Consider the following 20,884-nt stretch of genomic DNA (forward strand, 5'->3'; position numbering starts at 1 on the left):
CATTCAGAAGGAATATGTTTTAATATTTCAACATCTATATAAAACGCTTTACAATTACGTTTAAGGCATTAATTCTCACATGAACACTAAACGAAGTCATCAGGGCTGAGTAGGGTAAAGAATTTCTCAAAGGTCACATGTCTTGTTAATCGCAAAACACAGTCTGGCTGTCTTTTCTTATTCATCAACCTTATACATGTACCAAGCAAAAGTCAATGACTTTGAACTGAAGGGGCTCTCAAAGCTTATGGTGGTAGCTGGAAGAGGATTTGTGTTCAAACAAAAACATTACTAAACATAAGGACCAATAAAAGCCAGTTTAATAAACTGCAAATCAGATCATCTCTGCTCAGGGTCTCCCAGTGGCTCTCCATTGTATTTAGAAAAAAATCCAAATTTCTTACCTAGGCCTTCAAGCCTTGTGTGATCTGGTATCTCATTTTATTTTGTATTAGTTTTCTGCTTGTGTATTTTATTCCAGCCTTACTTTCTGTTCTCTGAATACACCATACTCATTTTTGCTATAGGGCCAAGGAATTAGTCTTCTCTTCCTGTGTAGTGGTGTTCCTCTTCAAACCTTGGCACAGCAGGTCTCAGTTTGTGTTGCTTCCTTAGACAAGGTTTTCTTAACAGAAGAGCCCCTCCTCTGGTAATTTTCTAGCACCTCACTATTTTATTTTCATTATTTTAATGTGAGTAGTGATAATTCAGAGGATTTATCATTACTGATATTGTCTTGTTCCTTGCTTATCCCGTCCCCCACCAGATTTTAGCTCAACGAGAATAAGAAGCTTGTTTGTCTTATTCAATTATTTTTATCCTCAGTGCCCAAAATGGTATTACATACAAAATAAGCATTTAATAAATGTGTGTGAATGAGTGACTGAATAATGTTGAACAAGTATTATTATTGCTAGATATCTTTGGTAAAATGTGGGTTGCCCAAAGGGAAAATGTTGATTAGCAATTATTGCCAAAAGTTTTCTCCTTGCCAAATGATATATTTGTCTGTTCCTTGTAAAACCATTTGTGGTTAATTTGTTGGTCTTTGATCTAATCATGCTGCAGATGTTCAGAAATACCATCTTTTTGTGCATTGAGGCTCAGTCACTGGGGTTTGCAAAAGTAATGGGCTGTGCCCAATTTTTCCCCAATGTGTTTAACTCTCAGGGACAATGAAGAGAAATATCTATCTTTTGCCTAACAAGGAGAGACTGAAAATTCAACTTTTTGTTTTCACAGTTAAAAAAAAAAAAAGAAAAAAAAGGAGGGAGATTGTGGGAGAAATCCCAGAACTGAATTTTCTAAATTAAAATATTCAATTAGATTTTGCTATCTCCCTTGAGTGAAATAGTCTTAGTTGAACATGTGAGTAGCATGTGAAGAGATGAGTTATGATATATTGAGGTTGAGGTCAGTTAATGGAATTGTGATATAATGCGATATTATGCCACATATTTCCTTTTGATTTCAGTCATATCTGATAGAAAATGGTGGAAAGGTCTTTTTTTAGCCAGTAATTATTCTGATATAAATCAATTTGATTTTAGGCATAAATGTAGTTGCCCTAATCTGAGGAAGTCAACTGGACATATGATCAAGGACATATTTATCTTTGTATCCACATTCCACATTGATTATCAAAATGTGATTTGAAGAACCACCTGAATTACCATTACCTTGGCATGTTTGTTAAAATTCAGATTCCCAAGCCTCACCTAGGCTTACTGATTCAAGGATAAGAATGAGGTCTGGAAATCTACATTTTTAATAAGAACCCTTACATAATTCTTTTATACAAACTAAATTTTGGAGACAGCTAGTCTAGGCCCTTGAGGACCTCATTGTATGATTGCTGGTGTTTCTTAAATGATTAAATTAGTAGTTGAGAAATCATAAAATTACATTCACGAACTTTTGGTTTGAAAGGTTATAAAACTGTGCCCTCATTTCAGGAAGATTATTATTAATTATTAATTCATAAACTCTCTAGCAAATCTAGTCCTTCAGAAAGACTCATTCTTAACAGGTCCAGGATAATGGGATTTGGTTAGGTTAAAATGTGTTTTTTCTTGGTAAGTTCTATGTCTACATTCAATGCCTGAACTCAAAGTGAGCAATTTGAGAGGATAGGCTGAATACAGAGAAACATGTGAAAGAAGAGCTCTAGATCCTTAATTTAGGAATCATAAAGAGCAGTAAAAGGGGTAGAAAGAAATGCCCTCGAGCCTTTTCACCATGAATCCAACATTTGCACATGAGAGCACTGGTTCCAATGGTGTAGGAAGTAGTATTTTTTTCTTTTCTTCTCTTTAGAAGCTATGATAGTTATAGCTGTTACCACCCTCTGTTCTTCATCCCTAGGCCAAAATAAGTTTCCAAGACTAATTACTTTCTTTTATCCCACAGTAGAAAGACAAGGGATTAAAGCCAGTTTGCCTATTTATTTATCTTGGCTGAAGGAATGAAAAGGAAAATAATAGTACTCTAAAACTCTCACTGGATAACCTAGATCACCTTGTGCTGTGGCATCAATTTCCACTCATCTGTCGAGAGTTTATTTTAAAAGATTATCTTGCTATTTCTAATGCAAATTAAGTATATTTATTTACTTCTTTGACTACCTTATTCTCAATAGAACATCAGACCTGGAAGAAACCATTTAGTTAATTTTTTATCCTCCCTATCTGCTTACTTCCCTCTATTATAACTGTTTGCTTATATTCCCCACCCTACCCTACTACTACCACCAGTGTTTTATAAATGGTGAAACCAAGGTTAAGAAATGTCAGGTTACCTATTTAAGTACTAAACTGGAATTTGATCTCATGTTTGTCTGATGCCAAAGCCCATTATTTTAGACTCTAGTATATAAAGCTTCCCTTTGAAATTAGAAAAACAATTGAACAGGCATAATTAAACAACTAAGATTGAAATAACCTATATATAATGTCAGGAGAACAATTTAAGATGCATTTAGAATTGCAACCAAAGAAATGTCCAAACATCACCATTGTAGACTTACCATGAACAACTTAAACATTATTGGATATTCGTATTCTGCTTATCTTAAGTCTAGAGTGTATGAGTATTTATTTGCATGTTTCTCTACTATTGGCTTTATCATTACCCTGACAAAGAACCACTGTGTTCTTGACTTTATATCTTGTAACTGAGACCTATGGTGCAGAAGCTATCTTGGCACAATAACCACATTCATAGAACAGTTAAGACTGAATTTGAATAAAGACAGAGCAGGGCCAGTGAATTGGTCAGCATTAGCTCGGTTATTCTATAGTAGCAAAGAACCCCAACATCTCAGTGGCTTAACATAATAGAAGCTTATTTTTCATTCAAGCTACATGTTCACTTAAGGACAACTAGAGGCTCTGGTTTACTCATTCTCATTCTAAGTAAAAGATTGGTTGAAAGATTACCGTCTGGAGTGTCATTGTGGCAGTGGAGAAGAAAAGAGAAGTCTAGAGGGTCTAGAATTAACAGTAAATGCTCTGGCCCCCAAATGGCACATGTTATATCCAGAACTAGTCAAATGGCCCATTTAATCACAAAGGGTTTTGAAGGTGCAATCCTACCACATTCTTAGGTTTAGAGCTGGAAATAATTGATTAATACCATGCACCAAGCATTAATGACACCATGGCTGCTCAAGAAGAGGTAGTGGAAGTTTTTAACAATTAGAACTGTTCATCCATGGATTGATTTACCTTATGAACTGGTGAACATTTCCATCGGTGAAGCTTTCAGGTAGAGCATGAACAACTGTCTTGTAGATTATAGAAAGTATGTCTGAGCAAAAGACTGAATATAACACTTCCTCAAAATTTGTGTGGTATATAACACCAGTATTTTCATTAGTCTGTATTTTTTGACAAAATTTTCAAAATGCGCTTTTCCGATGTCATTGTATATTTACAATTCTTTTGTTATTATTGTTATGATTTACTCTAAGTATTAAGGACTTTAAAATTCATAGAATATCTTAGTAGTTGTTATGAAAACATGCAAGTCCCCTAGCTTATGTCTGGGCCACACCAGTATCTCTGCATGTATTTCTGTTTGAGAAACTGTAGATTAGAAATTATCATTTCAGAGGTCTTGTTTAAACTGAAGACCCCGAGATTCTTTGGTTACAATGAACAAAACCTGGGGTGAGGAGGGAAGAGGAATTTCCTGATAAAGAGGCTGTTCTGAGAAAATAAACTGTGTGTGTGTGCATGTGTGTGTGTGTATGCATATGGTCAGGTATTTGAGAAAATAATTTTGACAACAGTATTTAATATCTGTGAGTATGTATGTATATTAACATCTATTTAAACATATGTTAAATAGGAAATAAAACTAGGTTATATTGTGGTGAGGCTACATTAGAGCCTTTAATGTGATGTTAAGGAATTATAATTTATATGGTAATTATAAAGTGGCAATATGATGCCAGTTAGGCAAGAAGGCAAGAAACACCCTACCAAGGAGCAAAAAAGTTGAGTTTGCTGAACCAATGTTTCTAGAAACCTTTTGTTCAGTGCTAGAAATAAAAGTAATTGTATAGCCAGAGTGTAGAGCAAAAAAGTGTGGCAAAAAATGAAAATGAAAATTTCCATAAGTATAAAATATTTTTATATTAAATTCAGGATTTCCTGTTAAGGACATATGGATACTTGATTAAGTATGACTCTTGGACAGCCAATGATAAACTTTTCTATCAGCTATTATAGATTTTATATTTCATTTTTATTGGTTTTATTGGTTTGGATATGCCTAGGAATTTACTTTTTATTTTTTCTTCTTAAGATTCTGAGCTTTTTGGTTTTATGGATTGAAGTCGTTTATCAATTCTGGAAAATCCCCAGCCATTATATCTTCAAAGATGTTTTCTGTACTATTGTCTTTCTCTTTTCCTTTTAGAACTCCAATTATATGTATGTTAAACTTTATTATTGTCCCACAGATCTTACATGCTCTAATTTTTTTTTTTTAATTCTTATTGCCTTTGAGCTTCAGTTGGGATATGCTATTGATCTCTCTTAGAGTTCATCTATTCTTTTTTTTCCCTATGTTTATTTCTACTGATAAGTCCATTGAATGAATTTTTCATTTCAAGTATTTTTTTCTGTTCTAAGACTTTTTTAAAGTTTTCTCCTAGTTTTTTTTTTCCTTTTTATTGGTTGTTTTCTTCTTTTTCTTTATCCTAATTATAATGATTGTTTAAAGTCTTTTGTCTGTTAATTCTACATCTGGGTCATCTGTGGGGCATTTTCCATTGAGTGTTTCCTTTTGTCTATACATCACAGCTTCCTGCTTCTATGAAGGTCTCATAGATGTGTGTGCCAGACGTGTATAAATGAAATGTAAAGACCAAAGTGGAAAATATTTATCTCTCGTGGAAAAAAATAAAATAAAAGATGCCTCTGTCAAGCAGATAAGGTGAGGGACTGATCTCTCTGATTAAAATTAAGCTAAATTGAAGTTAGGTTGTAGTTTTAGTTTTAATTCAACACTGGTTTCAAAAATTTCGAGATGTGAAAGATTCTTCCTTTCAGCTGGGCTTGATATCCAAGCACCATGTAACTGATATTCTGCTCTACTCTCCAGCCCTGCCTCAAGATTTCTGTGCCACTGGAGATCTCTCTTTGACTTCCAGCCCGGACTTAATTGCTCACATTATGTTGAGCACTGGGTAAAAGTCCTAAGGCTGAGAACTGGTGAATAGTAAAGATTTGCTCTGTGTTTGGGGCTCATCTGTATTCAGTATTTCACATTAGCCCAAGATTGTTGAAAGTTCAGCCAATTTCTTCTTTTACCAGCAAAGTCTCCCAACCAATGACAGTTCTGCTCCTTCACCTGTTTCTTGGGATTATAGCTGCCTAGAGCTGTCCTAGCTCATATATAAAGAGCTTATCCCTCTCTGAGATTTAGTTTCCCCTAAATTTTTTTGTGTCTTTGACTCCCCAATGGGTTAAAAAATATACATAATTCTGTAGTTTAACTGGTTTTTTTTTCCAAGTTATGGTGAATTCATGCCCATCTCCATCATAACCAGAAGCAACACCTTGAAGGCTTTCTGTTGTTGAAATCATTTTATCAACTTTTTTTCTGATTGTAAAAGTAATAGTCATTATAAAAATTTCAGAAAGACCAGAAAACTGAAGAATACTTCATCGATATGTATTTTCATTTTGTAAGGCTACCCTAATCCTTCTTGAGTTGCTTTAATTTAAAAGTATTTTGTGTCCAAGTGGAAAGAATTTTGTTTTCTCTTCCAATCCTCCATGTAAATTCAGCCTTCAAAATCCTTGTTTGCTTCTTGGATTCTACTTGTTTTCCATTACCCTTCACATATATTTTCCATGATATGAAACTCAAATGCATCATTATTATGCAGTAAAATGCAGCTCTGCACTATCTCTTCCTTCAAAAAGAATGCTCTTCATGGTACTCAGAATGTAAAGATTCTCCGAGGACATTATGACCTCCAACAACAGGATTCTCATGATGAGATGGTTTTGGTAGTTGACTGGAGACTGATACATTTGTTTCCCTTACCATATAGTATTCAATTACAAAGATACTGAAAAATACACATGGAAATGTCACATCATAAGGTACCTATAGAAATATTTAGGTATGTGGAGAGGGTCCTCTCAGAGGTACAATAAAACTTAGTGACCTTTTCTTGTCAAAGAGGAAAAGAATGAGTCCCAAGCTACACATTACAGGAAAAAAGATCTCTTCTACAATACACAGCAAGGAAAAGGCACTAAAAGAATGCATAAGGCAAGACAACTGTTGTCAGATAAAGTGAATGCCTTTATTTGATAGCATGTGACTCATCCTCCTTTTCAATCAATATCAATGACTAGATTTAGTCTTGTTTATGTGCTTACATTTTTAGGAGCTCTCAGGGTAGTTGCATGTGACTTCTCTATCTTGTAAAATGGGTGGAAATAAACTTCCTTTTGTGCATGAGCTCTGGCTTCTTATTTACATCCTTACACGTGACACAGTGTCATGTGGTGCTACTAGGTTATGTTTGTAGCCTTGAACTGTTTCTCATGTTCAAAATGATATAAAAGTGTTTTATATGTTTATAGATGAGCTTTAACCTTAATATGTTTCTTTCTTCATTATTTCAATAAACTGTAATCTAAGTCATCTCAAAAATAGTTGATATAAAGTCTTAAAATAATAAGTTATGTGCATTTCATATTTTTATGAACATTTTTCTATTTATTACCCAAGTTGATAATTGTATCAACTCTGTGAGAAAGATGCTTATATCCTTGTTTTTTTATTAATGAGGAAACTTGAGTGCATGGAAACTTAGATATAAAAAGAAATGACTTGCCCAAGACCACGAGAAAATTAATAATAGAATTGAGTCAGTACTAGGCAAATTATTACTTTATCTATTTTGAACATATCACTGAGTAAGATGAGGTTAGTGTAAGAGGAGCATTAGTTTTTACTTCTAAATGCAGGGATTAAAATAAATGAAATTACCGTAACAGTATTAGTTCAACTTTATTTTTAAGTGATGGTCCAAAACAGGTTTTGACTCCATTTTTTCTCCTCTTCCCCATCTAGCTTTATTTTCTTATCACGAAGGTTACTCATAGCCAACTAGCCAAATGAATAGTATGGCTTGATTAAGAATCTCTCTTGTCAGTAATTTGTGCCTAATGTTTTTAGCTTTCCCATGGGCTGTTGTAGAAAATGGTAAATCTGGTTTAAATGAAACCTGATCCTGTTAATGGTTTAATAGCAGCTGCCACAGGGTTATGGCATTTTTCAACAGATGCTTCTGTTTCATTTTAAACACAAACTAAGTCTTGGAATAGTTACATAAATCATATAAAATATGCCTACGCACTTTTGGCTAAATATAGTTTTAAAAATAGTCTTAGGCAAGTCCCTATCTTTGCCTATTTACAATTATTTTGCATAGAACTTTTTAAAGAAACTCAAGGCTACAATCTGTTTTAAAAAGGCTATTTTTGTTTGCATTTTTCTAAAAAAAATTTTAAGGTCTGAGAATAGGCTCCATCTCTATATCCGGAAACTTGGACAGTGATTTGGTCAATCTGATCATATCATCCATCTTTATGCCTCACACTATTTATTTAGCATGACAAATTGCTTATACAATGATGTGCATTATAGTGTCAACTGAAATAAACAAGATAGTCACAAAATTAAATGGGACACTATTTTTTCCTTGAAGAGGTGGGCCTTGTAATGGTAATTCAAGCTATCATTATCCCTAGGATTATTTTTTCTGGAGTGTCATAGTTTGTTCAGCCATTTATTTAAAAAGCATTTCTTCTGTGCAAAGCACTTGTGCTGGGCACATGAATGATACAAAGATGAATGACAGGCAAGTAAAACAATGATTATGATGAAAAATAGAAATATTTATTTATACAATAGAGGTACCAGTTCAAGCAAAAAGGACCGAAAATGTAGTATACCACATTATTATATTACAGATTTGATCCCTGAAGCTTATAAAGTACAAGATCTTGAACTGACAAGGTCAAATTTGTGTTGTGTTGTTTGGGTCCCATTTTCATTGTGGTATGGTTGCTCAATCTTGGACTGGAAAGGTTACTTATGCAAATGCATCCAATGCCAAGTTTTTAAAGGCAAACAATAAAAGTACAAACCAATCTTTTACTTAACTTTAAATTATCTATAAGTATCACTGAAATGGTCTGTTTCTAAATGCAAGCGTCCTAATCTCCCTTTGTCTTAATATCTTTCCTAGGTACTCCCGCCTAAGAAAGATGTGAAACTCGGTATGGCTTTCTTATTTGAACTCTTTCTTCTTCGTGGAAAGTATGCTTGTCTCGACCAGGTTGTAGGCTGGGCAGCCTTCCCATTGTGTGATAACAACTTTAATGTAGTAGAGGGAAAATTCAAGTGTCCCCTTCTCCGAGGACATTATGACCAGAAACTTAACAACTTCAGGAAAATTGAAGATTTGATTTGCCTTGATTTGGACCACTGGCTCTGCAATCTCTATTTTCAGGTTTGCAATATGATTTCGTAAGTGAAAAAAGAATTTAAGATTTTTCCAAAAGCTGCTTTTTTTCTAGCCTTTAGCTTCCTCTCATGCTATTGAAAATTTCAATAAGTATTATAAACCTGTAAAAGTAATTTGTCTTAAGGAAAATGGTTACTTGATAAACAGCATTAGAATTACTTGATTTCAGTAAAATCTACTTGATTTTTTAACACATTATTAAAATTTTTCTTTTTTCTCTATAGCTCCCTACTTAAAAAAAAAGAAAAAAAACTTTGTCAAGAAGTAATATTAAGATTTATCAGCAGGATCAACTAGCTTTTTCAACTTAGATTTATCAACTAGGACCAACCACTACAGATAGATGGAATTGTCCACTGACATTCTTATATAATAGACAATAACAGGAATTTTCTCCTTCTGTAAATTTAAGGAGAGGTGATAATTAAATCTTATTAATGAAAATAGTACTATTATGGAAGATATACAATTTTCTGATTATAAGGTAGAATTAGTAGAAATGTTGATGTTTCTCTTTCATTAAGATGAAACAAAAATTATCATCTTGAAATCTTATTTTCCTCTTAATGTGAAATTCTAAAATATAGTCATATGCTGGTTAACAATGGGGATATATTGTGAAAATCTGTTGTTAAATGATTTTGTCATTGGACATCATAGAGCTCACTTACACAAACCTAGATGGTACAGCTTACTACACATTTAGGCTACATGGTATACCCTGTTGCTCCTTGGCTGCAACCTGTACAGCATGTTACTGTATGAAACAACAGTCATTTATGAAGCACAAGAGAAAATGATGCAATCAAAAGATGGTAAACAGAAGATGTATGAGGCTACCGCCAGCATAACACGGAACACTGTTTTATAACAATTTTTTTAATAAATGGAAAGAATACACTATAAAAATAATAATAGAAAGTGTAATATGGTAAAACATAAACCTGTAACAGTCATTTATTATCATTTTCAAGTATTATGTACTATGCATAATTATATTTGCTATAATTTTTTTGTGACTGGCACTACAGTAGATTTGTGTGTACCAGAATCACCACAAACATGTCTAATGTGTTGCAACAAAACCTTTAAACAGCTATGATGTCACTAGGCGATAAGAAATTTTCAGCTCCATTATAATCTCATGGGACCACGGTCATATATGTAGCCAGGCTTTGACTGAAACATTATTATGCGGCATATGACTGTATGTAGATTTTTCTGATGTGAGTTTTCTCAAATGCAAAAATTTCTGAATAAATAAATATAAATTTTGAGTACTCCTTTTAGAGTTACTCAGGATAAGAATAACTTATTCTTATTCAGAAAAGATAGATAAAACAGATATCGAAACAGAAAGGTAGTATTTGCATTGCAGCCCTAGAAGAGATTAAAGGAAAAATATATATAGTCAGATAAATCCTGATTATTTTCTTCCTATGTCTGTGATGGGAAGGAAATTGTCAGTCAGATATGAGCTGGCAGAACGTGGTTTAGACATGACCTCACATGTTCTACCATGGTGTTTTTATGACCAAAGCTCAGGCTAAAAAAACCCTGACTGTGAATGAAGAGACTAGAGAACTACTCCAATTCAGTCCCCCATGGCATATGTGAAAAAAAATCTAAGAGAGAATGCAAGCAAAACAGCCTTTTACTTTTTCCAAGAAAATCTTTTCTATAGATTTCTCACTTTTCTGAATATTTCATTTCCTGTTACTGATTATGTCCACCAAGCACTTTATTATTCAAATTTTAAAACAGCCAAAGTTGAAAAAATTGCATAGTAAAAGCCCATATATTCACTACTAGATTTTCCACTATCATTACTTATTTTTGATTTAAAATATTTTTTCTTGGTATTAATAATGAATGAATATTTATTAATTCCATCCCAATATGACTATTAGATAAACAATGTTATTTGGAAGAAGAAATTATAAAACATTATAAGTAAGACAAAGAAAAAACTAATAAACATATAGAGCAATGGCAATATCTGAGACAATTATGTCAATTGGTTAATATAAAATATGTTCATTTTTTATAACACAACCAAACAAAAGCAAATATAAGATTTGACAAACTGACTTCATCATTGACCTTTTGGATTTTGTGAATTGTATTATTCTTCCAGAGAAAATTATCTGTATGTGTAATATTTTCAACAGTTTAGATAACAGATTTATCTCAATAGGTAATTAAACTTCCTCTGTGTTTGGATGATCAAAAAACCCATGGAAGACATACTCAGCTTTCCCTTGAATTTCCAGTTTGTTTAATGGCTGAAGCGGAGAAAGCAGAATCAGGCCTGGCAAATACAACTGGACTTTCAGAGAAAGAAAAAGAAAGAAACATTTGTGCACCAATGGATGATGAAGCTAAATCATCATTATACTCTTCACAGGGTTAGTTGACATCCTCCCCACCCCCCAGTATTCTATTACTAATATTTTAAGTTGTATTATAGTACATAAAACTAGGAAGTACATTTTAATTATTAATGCATTTTGTTCTATACCGTGCTGTTTAAAGAAAATGTAATCATCTATAAGAATATTAATGCTCATGTTGCATAACAATCACATAATTAAATTACTTGATGTAAACACAAATTTTTTCCATTATTGTTTTAAAATATTTTTTCAGGTTTTTGGAGGACAATTTGACTTTTTTTGGCTCTTAGTTCTAGATTTTATTTTTGTTTGCATGCTTACAAGGGTGGTAACCAACAAATGGCCATGAAAGAGAAAATGTTCTCAGAGAAAGTTTCTCAAATAATAGTTTATTTGTTTGTTTACAGAGATTGGTTTAATCAAGCACTAAATATTCAATTGAAATATTCAATGTACACAATTTTCAATTTAGAAAAGATATCAAACAGATTATTATTTTTTGCAAAAGAATTCTTTTATTTACCAAAAGATTCATGATAGGTACTTTAGTGGGGTACATACTCTAGCAGAAATAATAGTGTTAGTAATAATTGTAGGGGATGAATTGATAGCAGTTGCAGTAATAATAGCAATTATATTATTATCAGCATAATACTAACAATAAAAATATTACCAGTAATAATAAACACATGCATTGCATGTTTTTAATGTGCCAGGCACTGTAGTAAGCAGTTTATTTTTTATTTTTGAAATTATCAATTATTTTAAACAGACTGTACAGAAAATGACACATGCACTTGCTATTTTGCCATATTTGTTTTATATCTTTAATTTCAAAAAATAACATATGTAATTAAAGCTCTCTGTGAACTGCAGCTTGATTCTATCCCAGCCCTCTTAGACTTATTATTGATCTTTTAAATGTATATTTTAATACATTTTCTTCATACATATAAACAATGCATAATATCTTTTCTATGTGTTAACAGTTTATATAAATATATCATACTTTACATCTATTTCTGCAACTTTATTTTTTCTCAACATTGCCTTTGAGATTTACACACACACGTATACACATATTATATGCATTTCTGGTTTATTGATTTTATTGCTGTATAGAATTCCTTTACATGATTGTAACAAAATTTATTTATTCTTATTTATGTTGTTTCCAGTTTTACTCTATTGAAAACAAGGCTACAATGATCATTCTTGGACCTGCCCTCTTTGTATAATGGGTGTGAATTTCACTAGAGTATATGAACACTGAATCATAGCACATACACGTCCTACATTTACAGCGTAGTAACTCATTGTAATCCAAAGTAGTTGTGTTAGTTTATCCTCCTAACAGCTATGTGGGAGAGTTTCTTTGGCTCATATTTTATCAATCCTTGTTAATGTCAGTTTTGCCAGTTCGATTGCAGTGAAATGATATCTTTTTATTTTAATTAGAATGTCTCTGAATACAGGTAAATTTGAACATTTTTTTTCACATAGTTTTGTTAACCATTTGAGTTTTATATTTTGTAAATCGCTTGTTCCTCTGCTGTGTACACTTTTCCTTTGGGTCATTTTTTTTTTTTCTCATTGATTTGTAAGCATTCTGGTGCCTTCTTTTAGGTGGAACGAGTGGTGGGAAATACTTGATCTCTTTTTTTTAAATAATTTTTATTTCAGTTACAGTTGACATACAATATTACACTAGTTCCAAGTGTACAACATAGTGATTAGACATTTAAATGACTTATGAAGTAATCACCCTGATAAGTCTAGTACTCATCTGATATCATATATACTTATTACAATATTTTTGACTACATCCCGTATGTTGTATTCTACATTCCCATGACTGTTTTTATAACTGACGATTTGCAAATCTTAATCGTTTCCCCTTTTCCACCCATCTCCACAACTCCCCTCCCATCTGGCAACCATCAAAATGTTCTCTGTATCTATGATTTTATTTCTATTTTGTTTGTTCATTTATTTTGTTTTATTGTTTTTGGATTCCACATATGAATGAAATCATGTGATGTTTGTCTTTCTCTATCTGACTTGTTTTGCTTAGCAAAATACCCTCTAGGTCCATCCATATTGCTGCAGATGGCAAGATTTCATACTTTTTATGGTCAAGTAATAGTTCATTATGTATATGTACCACCTCTTCTTTATTCATTCTTCTGTTGATGGACACAGGTTGCCTTCATATCTTCACTATTGTAAATAATGCTGCAGTGAACATGGGAATGCATATGTTTTTGTTTTTGTTTTTGTTTTTTAATTAGTGTTTTGAATTCTTCAGATAAATACCCAGAAATGGAATTGCTCAGTCTTTCTTTGCTCTTGAGGCCCACACCATGACACATTATAATTAAAATGCCAAAAGTTAATGACAAAGAGAGAACCTTAAAAGCAGCAAGAGAAAAGCAGTTAGTTAGCTATAAGGCAGCTCTCATAAGACTGTCAGGTGATTTATCACAGAAACTTTGCAGACCATAAGGGAGTGGCACAAAATATTCAATAATGAAAAGCAAGAACCTATAACCCAAATTACTCTACCTAGTAAAGCTATCATTTAGAATCAAAGGACAGGTAAAGAGTGTCCCAGACAAGAAAAGTCAAAGGAGTTCATTACCACCAAAGCAATAATACAAGAATTATTAAAAGACTTCTTTAAGGAAAAATTTTAAAAGAAAGATAAAAAATATGAAAAATAAAATGGTATAATGTAGAAGCCCCAGGCCTGGAACTTGCACCTGGATTTAGATAACTGGAAGAACCACCAGGAGGACCAGAGGGATGAGAATTACTCACAGGCAGGGATGCTTCAGCAGTGGCTGGTCAAAGCTACAGGAATAAAGCTGCTGACCAAGAGCAAGCAGAGATTTTTATTCACACAAGCAGAGGGAGGGATTATCTCATTGGGGGAGCAGCCGCCTTCTCAGATGGATGGGAGCAAGCTGTGCTGCTTGGTTACAGGAGCAGAAAACGTCCATGGGAGCAGCAGAAAACGTCCTTGGGAGTAGGCACTGCTGAAAGCTCTTTGTGCATTGCCTTCTTTGGCTGCTAGCTGGGCAGCTATCAGTCTTCTGAGTATGCAGAGGGGCTTTGTTCTGAGTTAACCCTACACTCTACCCTGCCATAGCTCCTCCACCTCACATTTTTTATGCCAGTTCTTCAGGATAGAGAGCCCTGGTGGTTAGAGCATTTGTGTATTGCATCCATATATCACAAATACAATAAAGACTACATCCTAACCCTAATAGTACACACATAAACAAAGCAGTCTGTTACCAGGTAATGGCCCCAAGAGCCCAAGGAGGGCCACCACGTGGTTAAGGGGTTTGCTCCAAGTGCTGCAATATGCGAGGCTACAATTTCTGTTACAACTCCCCCCAGTCTCCTAATCATTCCTCAATCTTGAGAAAAGAGAGACAACAACTGCTCTGGCTGCTTTCTGATAAAAATTAGAGATTAGAGGAATGAAACTGTCCTACATTCAATAGAACATACCTTAGTTTTTGGTTTACTATGAATACTAAGTAGCCTTCTGCATGATTCGATTTATTTGAATCTCAACTTCCCCAGAGGTGTTACTACAGATTTAGCAAGTTGTGTTAGCCACTGCATAGATGACTCTTTTGTCTATGAAAACAAGAGAAAAACAAAGGTTAATAATCAGGGCAAATTATAAACCAGCTTCTGAGTTTGTAAGGCTGTCAGTAAAGATTTCTGGATATAAGGCTGATAGCATCTCCTGCAACTTGAAATGTCCCTGATGATGTCTTCAGATGTCAAGACAAACTCTTTGCGTGGCCCACACAGCGACAGTCACCAAGATTGTTCAAACATGAGCCATTGTGACAATCTCTCGAATTTTATATCAGATTGTCCTTTTTTAGCTTGCATGGCTTGAAAAAAGCAGTTATAGATTTCAATAATTCCTAGATGGGAGAAAAATTACAAATCAAAAATATGTTCGAAGAGCCATAGACAGATAGAGGAAACTAGAACAATTCAGGACCCAGTCCAATTTACAAGTAGAAAACAAAATAAAACCTAAAAAACAATGAATAGCATAAAAATGTAATGTTTACATATTTTAATTTTTATCGAAACATGTTTTTTCTTTCCTCTCCAACTACCACTATTTTTACCTAATATAGTCAAATAAAGGCTCATTCACTTGTAAAATAAGTCATTTCAATAAACTTGGCCTGATCATTTGCATTAGCTCAGCAAGAATAGTAATTAACCAGATAGGCACTTTTAATTCTGCTTTGCTGGAATTTTACAAGGAATCTTTGGATTGAACTTAAAAGGCCTCTTCAAGTCCAGAAAAGCCAAGGCAAGGACTTGCCCTCAGAGGATGCCTGCAATACCTATAGGTTTCGGGTGAGTTCTTCTCTCCCTGAGATCTCCAAAATAATCTTTAGATTCTTGCACCTGCCAAGAAGTGACATTCTTTACTCACATGGAAAGGCTGCTGGAAACCAGGCCAATATTTCCAAAGGCTTTTTTTGGCTTCCGTAAGTCCATCTTAATTCCTTAAAGTTGTTTGGTCACATCCGAGTTTCTGAATTCCTTTCAAATATGATGTTCCACTCAGAGCCTTGGTAATAAAAACTAGTCCCCAATCATGTCCCATTATAAAGAGAACAGATTCTTATTGAACTTATGCAAAAAATCACATTGCCACAAAAGTAAGAATACTTACTCATTAAAAGTGTTTGGATTCTGGAGGAGTAAGTAGGGAGGAAAAGAAATACCCTAATTCTGCATAATTATTAGCAAAACTTAGTTCTTACTATTGTGGAGATACAATTTCCTTCAGTAGCCAAAGGCCTGATTCAGACAACATAAAACATGGAAAATCATTTTGATAAAACACAGAATCTTTGTTTTCTTCAGGCAGAAACCTTTTCCATAATATTAGTAGCAGACCAGTAGTCCAAGAAACTCTCTTATTTAGCAGAGGGAGAAAACACAACTCTGATTTTGTATTAGCCTGCTTTTGACATTTAAATTTATTTCTAATTTTTGTTTAGCTTAACCATATATAAAGTTTTCTCTTTCAAGATTTCTCTTCACAGACCTTCTGTAATTTTCTTCATCCCTTTGGTTTGCCTCTTCTTATTCATTAGAAAAAAACAACTTGAGGACAACTACTTTCCTTTAACCTTTAAAAAAAAACATCTATACCTTATACTTTCTGTTACTAAACACATACATTTCCCTTTCAAATGTAATACAAATTCTTAACTCTCAGAGACTTCAATTTCTAATGGCAGTTAATAAGTAAGTAATTAACATCCTTTAGATCAGCAAATATATGAATATATTTGAAATACAGCCAGTCAAATTCTCAGCCACAAAACCATGGCAAATAGTAGGGCTATGGATATAATCCATCGGTAGGACAGTGAAGGTCCATTGTTGTCCTTCCCAGGTAAAGGCAAATTGGTCTTGACTATCTGGGTGAATATTTTGTATGTGTCCTGGCGCCACAAAAAGCCAGGCATGGAACCAAGGGTCGAGAGTGTCCTCTGCTTGAGATCCCTTCCAGGGTGCAGATAGCCATCTGCCAGTTGAGCAGGGGTTGGAATTTCTGCTCCAGTTTAAGCTGCTGCCACAGGGAGACCAGTACTGTATTTTGAGTTAACCCTACAAATGACAATAACTGCATATTGATCCATGATTACTGTAAATGTAAATGGATTAAATGCTCCAATCAAAAGACATAGGGTGGCTGAATGGATAAGAAAACAAGACCCATATATCTGCTGCCTACAAGAGACCAAGTTCAAATGGAAAGACACACATAGATTGAAAGAAAAGGGATAAAAAAAGATATTCCACACAAATGAAAAAAAAAAAGAAAGCTGAGGTACAATACTTCAGACAAAATGGACTTTTAGACAAAGGAAAATACTTGATTTGTGATTTAATTTTTGATTGTCTTTTATTATTTAATTATTCTATTATTAATTCTTATAAAAACTAATTAGATTACCTTAGTCATAGTATTTTATTATCTTTTCAAATTTATTTCATTTCCTTACATTTTTGGGGGTATAAGTGATATATTCACATTGTTTAAAATAAAACCTGCCTCCCACTTCTGCTTCCCCCAGTGACCTAGTTCTTCTCCCTTGAGTAAATCAGTTTTTTAAAATATATTATTCAATAGATATTTTATGTATATCTAAGAACATACATAAAAATACTATTATAATTTTAAAATAACACTAAATTTATAGTTATATTCTTTTTATTTCTAGTATTGATTAATCATGCCTTCTTTGCTTTATCAGTCTTGAGTTTTATATTTTTATTCATTTAAAAAATATATATATACTACTTCCTCTGTTAAGACTCTTCAATGAGTTTTATTTTCTATGTGTTTATGCTCTTAGCTTTATTCATCATTCTTAGCTTTATTATTTTCTTGCTCCTATTTTATTCAGGTTTTCTTTGGGGTTACTTTTTAATCTCCTTGATATGAAAGCTTAACTCATTTATCTTCAGTTTTATTTATTTGATAGATCAGTGTGAAATTACCAGTTATGACTAGATCTATCCATTTTCCCCTGTAATTCTATCAGATATTGCTTTACATATTTAAGTCTGTTGGTATGTGCATTCAAGTCATCCCCAGGACATATTTATAACTATAAATTTGCACCTCTTAATTCCCTTCAACATTTTTTGCTCAGTGTACGCACCACCTAACCCTCTGGCAACTATCAGTTTGTTCTCTATGAATCTGTTCATTTTGATTTTGATCGTTCATTTGTTTAGTCTAGAGTTTACCTATAAGTGAAATGATACAATATTCGTCTTTCTTCACTTAGTATAACACCATCTTGGTCCATCCATGTTGTTGCAAATGGCAAAATCTCATTCATTTTTATGGCCGAGCAATATTCCATTGTATATGCACACCACACCTTTATCCATTCATCTATTGATGGACACCTAGGTTGCTTCCATGACTATTATAAATAATGCTGCAATGAACATAGGGGTGCGTCTATCGTTTTGAATTAGTTTTTTTTTGTTTTCTTAGGATAAATGCCCAGAACTGGAATTGCTGAATCGTATGGTACTTCTATTTTAAATTTTTTGAGGAACCTTCATACTGTTTTCCACAGTAGCTATGCCAATCCCACCAACAGTGCAGAATGGTTCTCTTTTTTCCACATTCTTGCCAAAACTTGTTTCTTGTCTTTGACAATAGCCATTCTGACAGGTGTGAGGTAATATCTCATTGTGGTTTTCACCTGCATTTCTTTGATAATTAATGAAGATGAACACCTTTTCATGTGTCTGTTCACCATTTACATGTCTTCTTTGGAGAAATGTCTATTCAGATCTTCTGCATAGTTTTTGAATTGCATTATTATTATTTTTTTGATATCCAGTTATATATGTTTTTTATTTATTTTGGATATTAACCTCTTATCAGGTATATTATTTGCATGTATCTTCCCCTATTCAGTTGGTTGTCTTTCATTTTGTTGATGGTTTCTTTTCCTGTAAAAAAGCTTTTGGTCTAATGTAATCTCATTTATTTTTTATTTTTATTTTGTTCCCCTTGCCTGAGGACACATAGCCAAAAATATATTTCTAAGACCAATGTCAAAGAGTTTACTGCATATGTTTTCTTCTAGGAGATTTATAGTTTCAGATTCCACATTTAAATCTTTAATCCTTTGAGTTTATTTTGTATATGGTGTAAGAAAATGGTTCAGTTTTATTTTTTTTGCATGTAGCTGTTTATTTTTTTCAACACAATTTATTGAAGACTTTTTCTCATTTCATATTCTTGCCTCCTATGTTGTAAATTTAATTGGTTATATAAGCATGGATTTATTTCTGGACTCTCTATTCTGTTCCATTGATCTATGTGCATTTTTCTGCCAGTACCATACTGTTTTGATTGCTGGAGCTTTGTAGTATAGTTTGAAATCAGGGAAAGTGAGGTCTCCGATTTCAATTTCATTTACTTCTGCTCTGGTCTTTATTTCCTACCGTCTACTAGCTTGGGCTTTGTTTGTTCTTCTTTTTCTAGTTCCTTTAAATGTAAGGTTAGAGTATCTGAGATTTTTTTTTTTTTATTTCTTGAGGTAGTCCTATATTGCTATAAACTTCCCTTTTAGAAAGGCTTTTGCTGTGTCCCATAGATTTTGTAATGCTGTTCCCATTTTTATTTGTCTCAAGGTATTTTTTGATTTCCTCTTTGATTTCTTCACTGACCCACTGGTTGTTTAGTAGTGTGTTGTTCAGCCTCCATGTATATTTTTTTCCAGTTTTCCTCTGATAATTGATTTCTAGTTTTATACTGCTGTGGTCAGAAAAGATGTTGATATGATGTCAGTCTTCTTAAATTTATTGAGACTTGTTTTGTGGCCTGTGATGCATCCTGGAAAATATTCATGTGTACTTAAACAGAATGTGTATTCTACTGTTGTTAAATGGAACATTCTGTATTTATCTATAAGCCCAACTAGTCTAATAAGTCAGTTAAGGCCAATTGTTTCCTTGTTGATTTTGTCTAGATGGCCTTTTCTTTTTTCCTTTAAGAATTCTCTTTAACATTTCTTGCAATGCGGCTTTAGTAGTGATGAAATCTTAGCTTTTGCTTGTCTGGAAAACTCTCTATCTTTCCTTTAATTCTAAATGATACACTTGCCAGGTAGAGTAGGGTTTTTTTCCTTTAATCATATTGAATATTTTGTGCTACTCTCTTCTGGCCTGAAAAGTTTCGGCTGCAAATTCAGCTAATAGCCTTACAGAGGTTCTCTTTTACATACCTAGTTGTTTTTCTCTTGCTGCTTTTAAGACTCTCTCTTTATTTTTAACTTTTGATGTTTTAATTATGATGTGTCCTGGTGTGGGTCTCTTTGGGTTTATCTTTTTTAGAACTCTCTATGCTTCCTGGATGTCTGTTTCCTTTGCCAAGTTAGGAAAATTTTCAGCCATTATTTTTTCAACTAGGTTTTCTGTCCCTTTCTCTCTCTTCTCTTCCAGACTCCCTATGATCTGAATGTTAGTATGCTTGATGTTGTTCCAGAGGTCCTTTATGCTATCTCATTTTTTAAAATTGTTTTTTCATTTTGCACTTCTCATTGGGTGATTTCCACTCTCCTTTCTTTCTGATGGCTGATCCATTCTTCTGCATCATCTGATTTGATGTCGATTCCCTCTAGTGTATTTTTTATTTCATTTGTTATATTCTTCAGTTTTGATTGTTTCTTTTTTGCATTACTTCTCTCTTTGTCGAAGTTCTCACTGAATTGACCCACTGTTTTGCAGAGTTTGATGAGCATCTTTATGAGTGTTATTTTGAACTCTTTATCTAGTAAACAGCTTACCTCTGTTTCTTTTTTATATAGTTCTTTTTCTTGGTTTTTGTCTT

At 33.3% G+C, this 20,884-nt stretch overlaps 1 protein-coding gene across 1 annotated transcript in view; it reads left to right on the top strand.

The window, feature by feature from the left end:
• The window catches only part of LOC120607731 (uncharacterized), a 223,827-nt gene that overhangs the window by 91,373 nt on the left and 111,570 nt on the right, over nt 1-20,884 (top strand). Inside the window, exons 11-12 of the mRNA XM_039869492.1 lie at nt 8,783-9,046; nt 11,259-11,469. Coding sequence (XP_039725426.1) covers nt 8,783-9,046; nt 11,259-11,469 — 475 coding nt within the window. The remainder of the gene's footprint in view (nt 1-8,782; nt 9,047-11,258; nt 11,470-20,884) is intronic.

Source organism: Pteropus medius, unplaced genomic scaffold (genome assembly GCF_902729225.1).
Source record: "Pteropus medius unplaced genomic scaffold, Ma_sr-lr_union100, whole genome shotgun sequence".
Taxonomy (NCBI): domain Eukaryota; kingdom Metazoa; phylum Chordata; class Mammalia; order Chiroptera; family Pteropodidae; genus Pteropus; species Pteropus medius.